General features: G+C 44.5%; 1 protein-coding gene across 4 annotated transcripts in view; it reads left to right on the top strand.

The window, feature by feature from the left end:
* SUV420H1 (suppressor of variegation 4-20 homolog 1 (Drosophila)) overlaps positions 1-11,828 on the top strand; it is a 31,698-nt gene extending 19,870 nt beyond the window's left edge. For all 4 annotated transcript variants that reach the window (XM_005864346.2, XM_005864345.2, XM_014538125.1 and 1 more), the window contains 2 exons: positions 767-963; positions 8,215-11,828. In XM_005864346.2, coding sequence (XP_005864408.1) covers positions 767-963; positions 8,215-9,692 — 1,675 coding nt within the window. In that variant the 3' untranslated portion in view covers positions 9,693-11,828. The remainder of the gene's footprint in view (positions 1-766; positions 964-8,214) is intronic.
* Positions 11,829-13,705: the final 1,877 nt, after the last annotated feature.

The raw sequence follows: 13,705 nt of genomic DNA, 5'->3' as shown, positions 1-13,705 counted from the left end.
ATCCTTTAGGAAGTCTAAGAACTCTCTTAGTAAGTACCCTCACTTCAGAAAAATTACGTCAATACAAATAGTTAGAGCAGGTTAGAAATTGTTCTTATCCTGTGGGAAAAGCAAGTTTTTAGTGTCTTATTTAGTAACATTTTTATAGCTTAATTGTGGTTATTTATGTTTAATTCACTAACTTTAAAGAATCATTTAATAGTTTTTATAGTTCAGAAAGTGAGCCTTGCATTAATACAGCCTAGCCTTCTTAGACAGAATTTCAGCTAGAATTTGTATCTAACATTCAGTTCTATCAAGTAATGCCTCATTTATGGAAATTCTCTGGTTTCTTTTTTTCATTTCTTAATTCTCAATATTCAGTGATGTAGTGTTAAATTGTGCAGAACAAAGCTAGAATATAATTAACAGGTGCGTTATTTAAGCTACAATTTAGACCTAACTATTGCACCAACCAGTTTTGAAATTGAAGAATTAGTTATCTACACATGAAATTCTATAGGGTTCAATGGTTTCTCATGGGCAGTTAATAATTGACAATAGTCATAATAATTTGTTTTGTGATTTTAAGTTTAGAGTTTTTTGTTGATTTTATATACATACTTAATTCCTTTTGAGAGTCCTAGACTTGGTAAATTTCCAGTGATGGTTGAGGCCTCATCAGTTCATCACATCTGTAGATCTGATGCGTCCCAGAGCCCTCGGCAGCCGACCTTATGGTTAGTAAGTACGCTGTTTGTTTGACGTGTGCTGTTTTCTCTTTCAGACGAGGAACTGGTGCTTTTAAATCCAGAGTGGGACTGCCTGCGCCTGCTCCTGTTATCAATAGCAAATATGGACTCAGAGAAACAGATAAACGTTTAAATAGGCTTAAAAAGTTAGGTGACAGCAGCAAAAATTCAGACAGTCAATCTGTCAGCTCTAACACTGATGCAGATACCACTCAGGAAAAACACAATGCAAGTAAGTAAGGGAGATTTGATAAGCATCTTTTCTTAAGTGTTTTCACACAATTTGTTTTCTAAAGTGTGTTTCAGTAGTTTTGATCTTTTAAATATTGAGAGAAACCCTGGGACTCGTGCACTCCAGCAGCATCGCAGGATTCTAGAAATGATTTGCCACAGAAGCAGGCTGTGTTGGCCTCCAGACTCAGTGCACTCGTCTAGACTGACCTGTCTGCTTTCCGTGAATACTTGGTAACTGGATATTCTTCAGCCTGTGTTCCAGGGTCATCATATATGTATGAAAGAAACATTTTCCAGGTGTTAGTTTCACCATAATCATATCATTATGTCTTCTGAGAAGACAGGATGGGGTGGAATCTGACAGGCACATACGTGTTTCTGTGCCTAGCCATCCTGTTAGGGTGGAGGATGGACTTGGGGAGGTGATAGCTTCTGGCTTCAAGGTTTCCACCTTTTTACTACTTACCCAATTTACTAAGTTATCAGTTACCAGACTCGTAATTGTGATAAAGGAACATTTTAGATGTCACTGTGCTATGACGTATTAGCCACTAACAGAAGTAGCAAGATGAAAGGAGAAAGAAGCAAGCTTCAAGAGACCAGGTCAGGGAGGGGGCGCAAGACCTAATGGAACTGGAAAAAGAGGGAATGAAGAATAAAGAGAAAAGAAAGAGAAGAAAGCCTAAACGAACATAAGAAAACACATCATCTTGATGGAGCTTTGAAGTCCTGGGACTATTCTGGTTGCGGCTGCATTTCACCTCGGTGATGCCAGTTTTCTCTGGCTCCACTCAAATAGTAGGCTCCTCAGTCCGACTGATCTGACAGGCATTGAGTTCGCACGTTTTGGCTTGGTGATCCCCTAAGTATGCCAGTTTGGGCACTGAATGTTCACAGATGCTTCTAGTGCCTGATGCCCTCTGAGGTCTGGTTATTTCAGGCTCTTTTCCCTGTTTTCACACCCAGCACTGGTGCTCCCCTCCTGTACAGAAAATCCCAAAGAAAAGGGAAGAATCCCACAGTGGCAAAGCTCAATGCCGTGAATTCCCAAATCTACCGCTGCTGGGAGTCGGAGGCCACACGTGACCTCTTTAGTGTAAAAGTTATCCTGTGTATCGTCTGGTTTATCAAAATGTCCAACGTGAACAAAAGAGCAGTTAGTCTGTCACTCACTGTGGACTATTGGTTCTAATAATAAATACAGCACAATCACTATTTGTTTTCTGAGTCTGGTTCCTTGTGAGATGGGAGACTTGTGAGACCTACATGTGGAGACGGCCACCGTGCTGTCCACATTGATTGGCTCTTGACATTCGTGGGGGTGCTTTGTGTTTTTATTCATTAACTATATTTAGAATGCATAGATTCTGAACTCAGTACAACACTTAGTTTAAAAGATTGGAATACAAATATTTTTGGAAGGTTTTGAGTATATTACTAAGTGACCATCAGGGAATATTTATTAATAAACCAAATACTTACTAAAAGCCTGGTGGTAGTTGAAGAGATACATATATGTAGGACACTCAGCCCCTCGGGGAGCTTATGCCTAGTTCCAGGACAGGACAGGTGCACAAGTAACAACGCAGAGCCACTTTCCTAAATTTAGAGGGAACAGTAATCCCTCTGAGCTGTAATCTCAGCATTGCAGAACAGGTGCTCACTTCCCGGGGGCTGCGGATGTGGGGGCGCTGACTTCATTCAGCTTCTTTCTGCAGAATGACTGACTGACTGGTACAGAGTTAATGTGCGAACTGAGGGTAGTGTGGTGGGCGTGCTCTGCTCTAAAGGAGTTACAGGCTTACTCCAGTCACCTCCTCGGCCAGCATACACTCAGCCGTGTTCACGCAGTGTTTTCCCGAACTCTTCCATGCATTCTTTTAGGCTGTGTTTCTTTTGGTTCTTGTGTCTTAAACACAGCCTCCGAGCCGTGTGAGAGGAAGACTTGTCAAGAACACAGCTGGTAGCAAAGCCAGAGTGCCTGAGCCTTTCTCCTGAGGGCGGTGGTATCCATTGGGTCAGAGTGCACTCTCCGTGCATAGCTGCCCACTTTGATTCTGCAGCTTGTCTGGGATTTAGTGGCTGATGGAGGAGCTGCTTTCCTTGAGCAGTGTGTATATTCTCAAACATTTCTGCCTAGTGGGAAGAAAAATTATTTCTTTCTTCCACACAGATCCTTTTTTAAAAAGTTTTTTAATCCTCATCCGAGGATGTTTAATTTTCATTGACTTTAGAGAGAGAGGAAGGGAGGGAGGAGAGAGAAACATTGAGATGAGGGAGAAACATCAATCAGTAGCCTCCCATGCACGCCCTGACATGGGATCGAACCTGAAACCCAGGTATGTGCCCTGATCGGAATCAAACCCACAACCTTTTGGTATGTGGGGTGATGCTCCAACCAAATGAGCCATCTACCAGGGCCAGACCCTTTTTTGAAAGGTGTCTTGGGAGCCACAACCTGTTTGCTTCAGCATCTACAGAGCGGAAACAAATGCTTTTTTTTTTCTTTTCTTTTTTAAGTATTTTTTTAAATATGTTTTTAATGATTTCAGAGGGAGATAATTAGAAACATCAATGATGAAAGAGAATCATTGATCAGTTGCCTCCTGCATGTTCTCTACTGGGGATCGAGCCCACAACCTGGGCATGTGCCCTGACTGAGAATCAAATTGTGACTTCCCGATTCATGGGTCAACACATAACCACTGACCCACACCAACCAGGCGAGAAATCCTTTTCACAAATTCAGTTCGCATGCCTGAATTGTGCCATTATTGGAAGATTCTGGTTTTTTAGGTCCTTGTGCCTGAATGGCTGGGCCATTCCCCATAATCAGCGCTGTGATATGGAATGTGTGTCATTGCAAATGCCTCAGGTCGGTGCAGAACCCAGAAGACTTGGCCAGTGGAGTAAGCTTATCTTAACTAAGGATCGCCTATCCTGGAGGTAGGGGATGTGTCACTGCTTCTCTCTCTCCTGTCACAGACAGCACTCCTTTCTGCTGAGCCCGTAGGCCCGGTCCAGGCAGTCACTGCCAGTCTGTGTTGGTCATGTAAGATGGAGGATGCTGGCTCCTCGAGTTCTGAAGGTGTCAGCTGTGTGTGGTCCTCGTGTCACCTCGGTTCATGTTGACTGTGCTCCTGGGGTTTCTCCACAGAGCGAGGACGCAGCCCTGGCACTCGGGGAGCTTTGGGGTCCTTGTGCTGCTCTTGTATCTGCCTGCGATTCTTGATGCCCAGGCAGGGCTGCCTTATGATTTTGAGGACACCCTGAAATGACTCTGAGGGCCGTGCGTGGCTTCTTTACCCATGAGCTGGGACTGGCTTACCTTAGAGCCAGTGCTGAACAAGTTGGGATCTTAAACCATATTCCTCAGTTCAAATCCCATCCCTGCCACTCAGCAGATGGACGATCTGAGGCACATTAGTCCATGTGAGCTTGGTTTCATGTAGTGTAACAGCTCTTACTCCAAAAAATGCTTATTAGCATTGAGATCATACGAAGGTGGCCATTTGCCCAGCACCTGCTATATAGTAATTGTTAAGAATGTGTATTTTCACCTAAAGTTACTGTTAGGTTATGCATTTGAGGTTTGTCCTAGCCAGTAGGGAAGAGTCACGCCTGGTGTGTGAGTGCTGGTGCCAGGGCCACCACAGGCCCACCTTATCTCCTACGTCAGAATCCTCAGTCTCTGATGGACTTTGATTAGTTTGCCACTGGGGCCACCGTCTTCCTCCGTTACCCTCCTGTTGCTGATGTTCTCACAGCGCCCAAGGATAGTGTGACCCTTTGGGGACAGTGAAGAGCCCTTGGCACTTGCTACCCTTTGGTCTTAGCCACTTTGCTCACACTTCTGCCCAGCTTGCTTATGTCCTTTTTGAACTTTGACTTGGTAAGCACACTTTTTAGCTGGACTTTTGATGAGATCATGCCTTTTGAGACAAAATGAGAATACACTATAAATACATAAACATAAGGAAAACAAGTTGTAGCATCAAATCGTCTGTTTTGAGCTGTTGAGAACAAACACCCAAGTGCTTTGTGAGTGGTTCGCTGTGGTCAGCTAACAGTGATTCCATGGGAAGGAGGGGTGTAAGAGGAGAGGCAAGCTCCAGAATCACCATAACATGAGATTCGTCTAATGGCTTAAAATAAGTGTCCAAGTAAGGGAACTCTCTGGTGTCGCGGGATATGTAGCAAGAGTACCCTGTCCTATGTAGAAAGTCTGGACAGGCTCCCTGGAAAAGTGTTTCCTACGCTGAACTTTAAAGAGGGTGAGAAGTTGGCCAAGTGAAGCACTTGGGACTTGTATTTTTAAAAATATAGTAAGGGGATGAGTGTAGGACTTGAATAAGTGAAGTTTATCATGGGTGGAATTGAAGGTAGGAAGAAAGGATGTGAGCATAACTTAAAATTTTAGATTTGATTCTTAGAGCATTAGGTTATTGAAAGGTTTAAATCCCAGAAGTGACATGGGTACTAGGAAGATCATTTTGTCTACATGATGGAGGATGGGGTGTTGGGAAAGCAGTAGGAGAGACAAAAAAAAATGGTGGAAGCTGTTGGCCCTCATTCAAGCAGAAGGTTGTGGCATTGACAATGGAGAGAGGTAGACACTCCAGTGACATTGCAGGAATGGACTCCACAGGACCTGGAGGCTGATTGGGTGAGGCAGTTAGGGAAAGCAAACGTCAGGAATGACCTCCCAGTTTCTGGGGTGATTGGCCAAGAGGAGAACTGAGGCGGAGAAGCAGCCATGAGACTTAAAGGCGAGTTCAGTTTAAGCATGTTCACCAAGGGGCTACGAGGCAGCCTCGGGAGATCCGGATGATAGCGGGTATTTGGTGGTAGGGCCTGTGATTCAGGAGAGAATCAGGTGAGAGAAAGTGGCTCAGGAAGGGGGTGGGTGCTTCTCACCAGGAGACTTTTTTCAAGGGCCTAGGACAGCAGAGGCCTGAGGAATAGTGTCGGTGTGGGCGGGTGGAGGGAGAGTGCTCTCGGGGACAGCAGAGGGGAGAGGGTTTTCCAGGAAAAGGAATGGTCAGCAATCTCACATCCTGCAAAGGAAGGTAAGGGCGGAAAGTGCTCACTGGGTTTCACGACCTGGAGGTGGTCAGAAATTGGCCAAGGCTCTCATTCGAGGGACAGGCTGGATCCTGATTTCAGGGGGATCACTGTGGAGAATGCAACGTATACGTGATTATAGTTACAGCTGATTGCAGGTGCGAAATGAGGAAAAGGGAACAATAGGCTGAGGACCACTAAGCTTGGTCATAGGATGGTCCTTGAAGAGTCAGGCTGGGCAGAGGACCACATAGCCAACTCTGAGAAAGTGAGCACAGAACACTGGTGTGGACTTACATCAGTGAACACATCAAGCCTGGCTGGTGTGGCTCAGTGGTTGAGCATTGACCTATGAACCAGGAGGTCATGGTTCAATTCTCAGTCAGGGCACATGCCTGGTTTGAGGGCTCAATCCCCAGCATGCAGGAAACAGCTGATTGATAATTGTCTCTCATCATTGATATTTTTTCTCTCTCCCTCTGCCTTCCTCTCTGAACCGGTTTGGCTCAGTGGGTAGAGCGTCGGCCTGCGGACTGAGGGGTCCCGGGTTCGATTCCAGTCAAGGGCATGTACCTGGGTTGCGGGCACATCCCCGGTGGGAGATGTGCAGGAGGCGGCTGATCGATGTTTCTCTCTCATCAATGTTTCTAACTCTCTATTTCTCTCCCTTCCTCTCTGTAAAAAATCAATAAAATATATTTTAAAAAATACATTTTAAAAAATAAGTAAATAAGTACCTCTACCAGTTCCACCTTAAAGGAAGCCTTGAAAGCAGAAATTCTTTAGCCAAAGAATTCCCCAAATATCCTCATATTTTAAAAATTATTTCTAGCAAGTTCTGTGTAATTCCAGTTCATATACACATTCTCCAAAATTACTACTGTTCTTCAAGAAATAGTGGGCCCCATTTCTGGGAGTTTTGCTGGTTTGGGTACCTCACTCCGTTTAGGAGCCAGGCTTGAGTACAGAGCTCCATTCTTGGTGGTGTGACGCTTGGAATGCTTGTTACTCATTCTTGTTCTCCATAAAAACTAACTAATGGTGACTTACTTGCTCAACCAAGCAGAAGGAACAGCAGTCGCCCTGGCAACCTTCGGGCATGTAGTAAGGGACCATCTTTGTCAGCAGTGTGCTGGACTTACCCACATTCCTTGTTTTCTATTTCCTTGTTTTCAGATGAGAGATGGTGATTGTTTGGTATTCTCAGCTTCTCTGTGAATAATTTAAAGGGCATTTTGATGGGATGAGGTTTTCAGGTGGGGAGTGTGGGAAGCTGAGAAGTTGACTCATGTAAGACACTGTGTAGGTCCAAAGGTAAATGCAAAGGAAAACAGAGATGGCAGCTGGTCAGTGGCAAGGTCAGAGGTTCTCGGGGCACAGCTTAAACTTGAGTCACATATAAGCCTTTTGTAAAGCCCTTCAGTTGTCACCTTAGTTCCCACTAGGATCATCCCAGCCTTTCTGTGTCCTTGTCCAGAGGAAGGAAGTTGGAGCCCCCTTGTCTGAGAGTAATTCTGGCAGCATGCTTCTCCCCTCTCAGTGATTGTGGGCAGCAAGCAGGCACGGGAGGGACGGGGCCAGGTGAGCTCTGCTGACCTCCCCGCGCCTCAGGGAGAGGTGTTAGATAGGCAGTTCTTTGGGGCGGTTGTCGGGGATACAACGTGGTTCCTCGGATCTCTTGTTGAAACCATTGGAATAGAATTTGTCTCTGAGCCCATTTGCAATATATATTTCCTGGTTAAGGAGTAGTTGGATTTTAGAAACCTATTTAAAATGATGATTTTAAGAATTTGTGAAAGAAAATAAAACTATGATTTTTTTCTTAGGTCCACTTCAAACCTTTTACAAGGTAAAATACTAAATCAGGAAAAGAAATACTTATTGTGGACCAGTATCATGTTAGATTAAGGACAAACATAGAGTGAAATCTAGGTACTTGGTAGTAGGAACTCTTCAAACACCCAGTTCAATGTGAATAGATGCTCCATGAATCAGAGGCTGAAATTAGAAAGAGAATGTGAAGGAAAAGTGCGGGGAGCTGATGTGCAGGCAGAAACCTGACTGGGTCTGTCTGCCATGTGCCTGTGTAAGTGAACGTCACATGGCCGAGAGTCTGGTTTTGGATACTGTTTTGTGTTATCAAGGCTATTTTTCATCTTTTTTCTTTTTTTTTTTAACTTTGCAGCTTCTAGCCGAAAATCTTCAGTTGGTGTGAAAAAGACCAGCAAGAGCAGAACATTAACAAGGCAATCTATGTCAAGAATTCCAGCTTCTTCCAACTCTACCTCATCTAAGCTAACTCATATAAATAATTCCAGGGTACCAAAGAAACTGAAAAAGCCTGCAAAGCCTTTACTTTCGAAGGTAAAATTAAGAAATCATTGCAAACGGCCGGAGCAGAAGAGTGCTTCACGAAACCTCGAGATGGGAAACTTAGTCCTTAAAGAGCCTAAAGTAGTTCTATATAAAAATTTGCCCATTAAAAAAGATCAGGAGCCAGAGGGACCAATACCAGCCACAGTGGCTAGTGGGTGCTTAACCAGACACGCGGCAAGAGAGCACAAACAGAATTCGGGGCGAGGGGCCCCTTCGCCGGGGGAAGGCGCCCCCAGCACCTACACAACCAGGCGATCTGCACGGACGAGAATGATTTTGAAGGAGCCCTCTGACATCAAGCTTGAACCAAATACGTCGGACGACTATGAAAGCAGCCTGACTGAGCCTTGCCCAGAGAGTGGCGAGCAACCACCTCCTGCGACGCAGGAAGAAGAACTGGTGCATGACACTGCACACAACGGGGAGGCGAAGTGTCCTAGGAGTGACAGCAGCATTGCAAAAAAGAAGTCACGGCAAGGGAAACTTGTGAGACAGTTGGCAAAGGCGGGGGAGTCCACTCCGGAGCACAGTCCCCCTGGGAAAGCCGGTGTGGTACCCAGTGTGCTGGGGTCCCTCCCCGATCAGGGTGAGCACAGCGGCTCGGAGGGGCTGCCCGGGAGCTACATGGACTGGGCCCCTTCGCCTGTTGATGGTTCGGTGGTGACATCAGATAGCTTCAAAACAAAAGACAGCTTCAGGACTGCAAAGAGTAAAAAGAAGAGGCGAATCACAAGGTATGACGCACAGTTAATCCTGGAGAATAACTCTGGGATCCCCAAATTGACTCTTCGCAGGCGTCACGATAGCAGCAGCAAGACAAACAATCCAGAGAATGATGGGATGAATTCTTCCAAAATAAGCATCAAGTTAAGTAAAGACCATGAAAATGATAATAATCTCTACGTAGCAAAGCTTAATAACGGATTTAACTCAGGACCGGGCAGCAGTGCCACAAAATTAAAAATCCAGCTCAAACGGGACGAGGAGGGTCGGGGGCCCTGTGTAGAGGGGCGTCACGAGAATGGGGTGTGCTGCGGTGACCCGCTCTCTCTCCTGGAGTCGCAGATGGACGTCGATGACTACAGTCAGTACGAGGAAGACAGTACAGACGACTCCTCCTCCTCTGAGGGGGACGAAGAGGAGGATGATTACGACGATGACTTTGAAGATGACTTTATTCCCCTCCCTCCAGCCAAGCGACTGAGGCTAATAGTTGGGAAAGACTCAATAGATATTGACATTTCTTCCAGGAGAAGAGAAGATCAGTCTTTGAGGCTTAACGCATAAGCTCTGGGTCTCAATTTGACCTGGGATAAACTACTTACAAATAAAAAATTCCAGTGTATTATTCCTCAACTGAAACGTTTTAGCGGCAGCACTTCTCTCATTTCTTCACTTATCGGCATAACACGTAGAAAGTGTACAGCGTACTGACTTACCTGAAGTCTGATTTGTGCACATTTTTATTGTACTTTTTGAATAGCCTCCTTACGTGCAATTCCGAGTTAGAGGGAGAGCCCTGTTGTAAAGTAAAGGCTCAGCAAACTACAGTGATAGCAACTTTCCACACGACGTTGAAAACAATAATGTGGCTACACAATTTTTTTAACTTGTAAGAGCATCAACTGGCTCTTTAATATGTGACTAAATAATAACTTAAACCAATCCTAGTAGCAGCATATTAAGGTTTTCTAGTCCATGCTAATATCACCAGCAATGATCTTTGGCTTTTTGGTTTATTTGCTAGATGTTCCCCCCTTGGAGTTTGATCAGTTCCACACTGTTTGCTGGCCAGGTGTACTGTGTGTGGCCTTGGTTAAATAGCAGACCATCAGTTGGGAGTCAAATTGGTTTATTATTTTTTTTTTTTTTTAAAAAGTACAATCCCATGCGTGACAGCCAACTTTTCAGTACATTATATGTACGAGGGTAGCAGTGTGCAGGATGAGTTTCGATACAGCGTATTTATTGCTTGTCATGTAAATTAAAGACCTTGTATTTAACACTTTTCAATACTTTTAGATAAAATTGTTCTTTGCAAGAATGATTGGTGCTTATTTTTTCAAAAATTTGCTGTGAACAATGTGATGACAACAAGCAACATTTAATGAACTACAGCTATCTTAATTTGGGTCTTCAAGTTTTCTGTTGCACTTGTAAAATGCTACAAGGAATATTAAAAAACTCTATTCACTTTAACTTATAATAGTTTATGAAATAAAAACATGAGTCACAGCTTTTGTTCTGTGGTAACCTATAAAAATGTTTGTCTTTGAAATTCAATGTAAAGAACTGAAAACAATGTATATGTTGTAAATATTTGTGTGTTGTGAGAAATTTTTGTCATAAGAAATTAAAAGAACTTACCAGGAAGGTTTTTAAGTTTAGAAATATCCATGCCAATAAAATAGGAAATTATAAATACATAGTTTTAAGCACTGCATCAGTGGAAGTTCTTGACTTATGTTAGTTTATGTATGAAAATGTCAAAGAGTTTTTGACTATATTATCAGTTAGACAAAAAGAAGAGTCAGATTTAATTTGTTTTTGAAGCACTTTGAAAAGATAAATTAATTTTAAGTAAGTTAATGAACGAAATTTTACTACTTTATGTTCAGTACCCATCTTTGCTTTTTCTGGATTGTTTTACAAATCATTGGACAGAGAATTGGGGAATGTGAATCTGCAGCAAGCGTTGAGCCAGCGGGTCTCTGTTCCCGGGAAGCGTGTGCGTATACTCTCCGACACACAGTGCTCCTATGTACCAAGTCCAGGGATCCATAGTGTCTGGAAAGGGAGCCCCAGTTTTAAATGTTGAAGGAATCTGCAGGTAATGGAATCCCTTGGAGAAACCTCTGTGCTCACTGTCATTCCTAATTGATTCCCCCAGTTCCCAGATTCTGGGAAATTCATTTCCTTAACACTATTGCCAGTAGGATCCAAGTAAAAATTAATAATATCCATAAAAGTTTTTTAAATGTAGCGGTGTTTTTTCTTTACTTCCTTTCCAAGGCATTACTTCTGTAGTCTCGTGTCGCGCCCTGTGTGTGACAGTGCAGTTCAGCCCCCAGGTAGTGATGTGGCGCACGTGGCACACACTCGGCCGCTTTGCTCAGCCAGCTGTCTCCTGTGCCAGCAGGGCGGCCCCTGGGGCCTGTCCCACGGCCCTCAGAGCACTTGACAGACCAGTCCAACCCTCACAGTGTCCCTGCGTTGACGCGGGACTCGCACCATAAGGGTAGGTCAGGCCGAGACCCCGTGTGGAAAGCCCAGCAGGCAGAGGGTCGCCTCATCCCCACCTCCGATTGGAGTGTTTTGTAGACGGTCATAGAACACATCTTAAACTGTTTCTTGGAATACCAACAATAGCCATTACAGGAATGTCAACCTTAAGGGAAAAGTAATAAAATGTCATATTGCCCACTTTTCTCCATTTTTAAGCTTCTTTTCAGTAACTTATTTATGATGTTAGTTTTAACTGTATGGCAGCCTTGTCCTTTGAGACTGGCCTTCCCAGGGTCTGAGCAGTGACACCTGGTAGCCGTCACTGTCTCAGGAGTCTGTGCGCCCCAGCCTGGCCGTCAACGCTGACGCTTTCCAAGGAGCTGATTTTCCGTTGTTCTGTTGTCCTGGCTCTGCTGTGTGGGATGGTGAAACCCACACTCTGGTGACCACTTGGAAGAGGTCAATAAAACTTTGATTCAATAAAACTCTTAGCTTGAGCTTATGCAATGACTGGTAAAGACTTTTGCATTGTAAGAATTAGGAAATGATCATAGAAATATATGTATTCAATTTTCAATCATTTTTCAAACTACTGTTTTAAATTGTTTTGCTGAGTTGTAATACTTTTGAGATACAATGTATTCCTTGTACTGAAAGAATGAAAAAAGGACTTTTTCAGCATTTGAGGTAAGTTCTTTAACGTTTCATTAAAAACATTTTTTACAAATATTTTGTACATGCACTTGCAGTATTGAGGTTAATCATTTTAATAAATTCGGAAATTAAAACAATTTGGCCGGTGTTCGCTGCATCCGAGAAGGGAAGATCCAGGTGCTTTTCTCCCACGAGGATTTCATCTCAAGTAGAAGTTGTTAATTCAGCGTTTCTAAAGCCTTTTCAGTCTCCGAGTGTTGAGTTCTCAGAGCCCTGATCTCCTTTGCTTCTGGTGAAGAAGACCTTTTGGCCACTCAATTTAAAAGAAAAGTAGGGGCCAAAACCGGTTTGGCTCAGTGGATAGAGCATCGGCCTGCGGACTGAAAGGTCCCAGGTTCGATTCCGGTCAAGGGCATGTACTTGGGTTGTGGGCACATCCCTAGTAGGAGATGTGCAGGAGGCAGCTGATCAATGTTTCTCTCTCATCGATGTTTCTAACTCTCTCCCTTCCTCTCTGTGAAAAATCAATAAAATATATTAAAAAAAAAAAAAAAGTAGTGGCCAGGCTTGCTCAGTGTTTGAGCATTGACCTATGAACCAAGAGGTCACGGTTAGATTCCCAGTCAGGGCACATTCTTGGGTTGTAGGCTGGATCCCCAGTGGGAGGTGTGCAGGAGGCAGCTGATCAGTGATGCTCTCTCATCATTGATTTTTCTACCCTCTCCTCTCTGAAATCAATCTACACTAATAAAAGAGAAACATGGTAATTGGTGTACGACCGCTACCCTTCCCATTGGCTAATCAGCATATCCTTATGCAAATTAACTGTCAGCCAAGATGGCGGCCGGCAGCCAGGCAGCTGGAAGCGAACATGAGGCTTGCTTCAGTGACTGCAGACTCCAACGTTCCCCGCCTCACTTGCCGGCCTCTGAGTTGCAACTCTAAGCAACTATGTACTATGTTGCAAATAAGAAGCTAAACAAAACCCTAGAAACCAGCTTTCAGCCTGCCGGGATCTCAGAGCTGAAGTTATACATTGTTTCAATTATAGAATGGCAAACAAACCAGATACGAAGCCTCAGAGCTAGAGCCAGAGCTAAAGCTGGCCCAGAATAAAATAAAAAAAGAGAAAAAAAAGGAGCGGTTGGGAGCTTCAGTCAACAACCGCCAGCCTGAAAGCAGCCCTCAGCCCCTCACCCAGACTGGCCAGGCACCCCAGTGGGGACCCCCACCCTGAAGGGGGTGTGACCAGCGGCAAACAGCAATCATCCCCTCATCCAGGCTGGCCAGGCACCCCAGTGGGGACCCCCACCCTGAAGGGGGTGTGACCAGCTGCAAACAGCCATCATCCCCTCATCCAGGCTGGCCAGGCACCCCAGTGGGGACCCCCACCCTGAAGGGGGTGTGACCAGCTGCAAACA

Source organism: Myotis brandtii, unplaced genomic scaffold, assembly GCF_000412655.1.
Source record: "Myotis brandtii unplaced genomic scaffold, ASM41265v1 scaffold187, whole genome shotgun sequence".
In the NCBI taxonomy this organism is placed as follows: domain Eukaryota; kingdom Metazoa; phylum Chordata; class Mammalia; order Chiroptera; family Vespertilionidae; genus Myotis; species Myotis brandtii.
This window is presented reverse-complemented; position numbering and strand designations above follow the sequence as displayed.